The sequence below is a fragment of the Galeopterus variegatus genome, unplaced genomic scaffold, assembly GCF_000696425.1.
Source record: "Galeopterus variegatus unplaced genomic scaffold, G_variegatus-3.0.2 Scaffold9596, whole genome shotgun sequence".
Taxonomy (NCBI): Eukaryota; Metazoa; Chordata; class Mammalia; order Dermoptera; family Cynocephalidae; genus Galeopterus; species Galeopterus variegatus.
This window is the reverse complement of record NW_007735707.1, coordinates 16,459-18,441: the sequence shown is the minus strand read 5'-3', so window position 1 is coordinate 18,441 and position 1,983 is coordinate 16,459. Positions and strand designations below refer to the sequence as shown.

Sequence of the window (1,983 nt, the reverse complement as noted above, 5' to 3'; positions counted from 1 at the left end):
ACTCCATCGGGAAAGATGCGGGTCCTGGCATGAATTTGTAGAGTTTGCCTCGCGGCTCTGTGTGTGGGGGGGGGGGGGGCCCAAGAGCCTGTTGGGAGCAGTCCCAGAGTCCAGGAGAACTAACAGTGGCTCTGAGAAGGGTGGCAGCAGCAAGCATGGATGGGAGGAGCAGTCAGAGGTGGGTTACAGTTTGGAGGTAAAGCTAGCAGGACTTGGTGGTGAATGGGAAGTGGGGGGTACATGTAGCAGGTCCCTCTGGTGAGGTCACTGGGCAAAGGCAGGTAGAAGGAGACCCCTNGAGGAGCAGTCAGAGGTGGGTTACAGTTTGGAAGTAAAGCTAGCAGGACTTGGTGGTGAATGGGAAGTGGGGAGTACATGTAGCAGGTCCCTCTGGTGAGGTCACTGGGCAAAGGCAGGTAGAAGGAGACCCCTTGTCCTCAAAGCAGGGCTCAGGATTTGCCTTAAAGTATCCCTCTCCTATACCCTCTCTGCCTCCCTAAGGAAATGTAGGCCCCTGAGCCAACCAAGAGCTCCTCACCAGCCTGGAAACTCCTTGCCCAGCCCTTGGGTCATGAGATCTGTCAGTTGCTGTCAGTTTCAAGGTCATGGAAGGGGTGGGAGGGGGGGTGGAAGGAAAGACTAGAGGAAGAAAGGCTGGACAAGGAATGGCAGGGCTCAGGGTCCTGCTGCTAGCCCTTCCCCCAAGACCACCCTGGAGACAATTATATTTAGTGCAGAAATATGCTCAACCAGTCGGAGCACACAGCCTGAGCTTCCTGTGTTCTCCCAACTCCCAACTGCAGGCCTGAGATGCCCCCCACCCCTAACTCCCCTTCCCCAGGTTATAGAGTTATAGACATCCCACACCCCAGGCCTTCCTCGCTGGGGCTGAGCTCTCACAGCGAACCTTCTCCCAGCTTACTGTGCATTCAGGAGAACAAGGCGACTCCTGGAGAGCTGGTTGGTCCTCTAGGGTCAATGGTGTCCCCCTCTCTCCCTTAGAGGGCCTGATCTGCATCCTCAGGTATAGCTCTGGTCCCTAAGAAAAGGCGAGGAGAGTCCTGAGCAGGACAGAGGTGGTGTCATGGTTTTTCTCAGCCTGAGAGACCCTCAGTTTGGGAGTTAAGGCTATCAGAAGTTGAGGCACTCAGGTCTGGCATCTGGTGGTTTTAGACCTGGTGACTCTCCCCACCCCACTGAGAGCACTAGTCACCAATGAGGGTCTATGAGGTCTGATCACACCAAAGACTCGGAGATAGACCTAACCCCTTTCTGGACCTGGGGAGCCTTGGCTGGAGGTTAGGGCACGAGCCATGGGAAATGCTGCAAAACATTTTACTACAGAAAGGTTGGAGTTTGTGCATGGAGGGACGATCATCAAGAGATAGCAAGAGGGTGGCCATCTGCAAGCCAAGGAGAGAAGCCTCAGGGGAATCAACCCTTTAGGCACCTGGATTTTGGACTTCCAGCCTCCAGAGTGGTGAGAAAATAAATTTCTGTTGTTTAAGCTACTCCCTACCCCCATCCCAAAAAGAGAAAAGTCAGGAGCCCTGGTTCTGAACATGAACGTTGTTTTGTGTTTTCTCAAATTCTCTATCTCTCTGGCCTCTGTATTAGTCAATTTTCTGTTGCTTACAACAGAATACCTGAAACTGGGTATTTACAAAGAAATGAAACTTATTTCTTACAATCTTAGAGGCTGGGAAGTCCACTGTCCAGGGGATGCATCTGATGAGGACTTTCTTCTGGGTGGAAACTCTCTACATAATCCCAAGTGATGCAAGGTTTCACACGGTGAGAACAGCTGAGCAAGAGAGCTAACCTTCTCACTTACTCTCCTTTTAAAGCCACAAGAACCATGCCAATGACCACCCATTAAACCACCAACCCATTTGCTATGGATTGAATTGTGTCCTCCAAGGTCCATGTATTAGAAACTTAACCCCTGGGCCAACCCCGTGGCGCACTTGGGAGAGTGCGGCA

The 1,983-nt window shown here is 52.2% G+C and overlaps 1 protein-coding gene across 1 annotated transcript in view; it reads right to left on the bottom strand.

The window, feature by feature from the left end:
* ZNF333 (zinc finger protein 333) overlaps positions 1-1,983 on the bottom strand; it is a gene marked incomplete at its 5' end in the record, with an annotated part of 32,616 nt that overhangs the window by 14,878 nt on the left and 15,755 nt on the right. Inside the window, one exon of the mRNA XM_008593742.1 lies at positions 923-1,039. Within this exon, the coding sequence (XP_008591964.1) occupies positions 923-1,039 (117 nt within the window). The remainder of the gene's footprint in view (positions 1-922; positions 1,040-1,983) is intronic.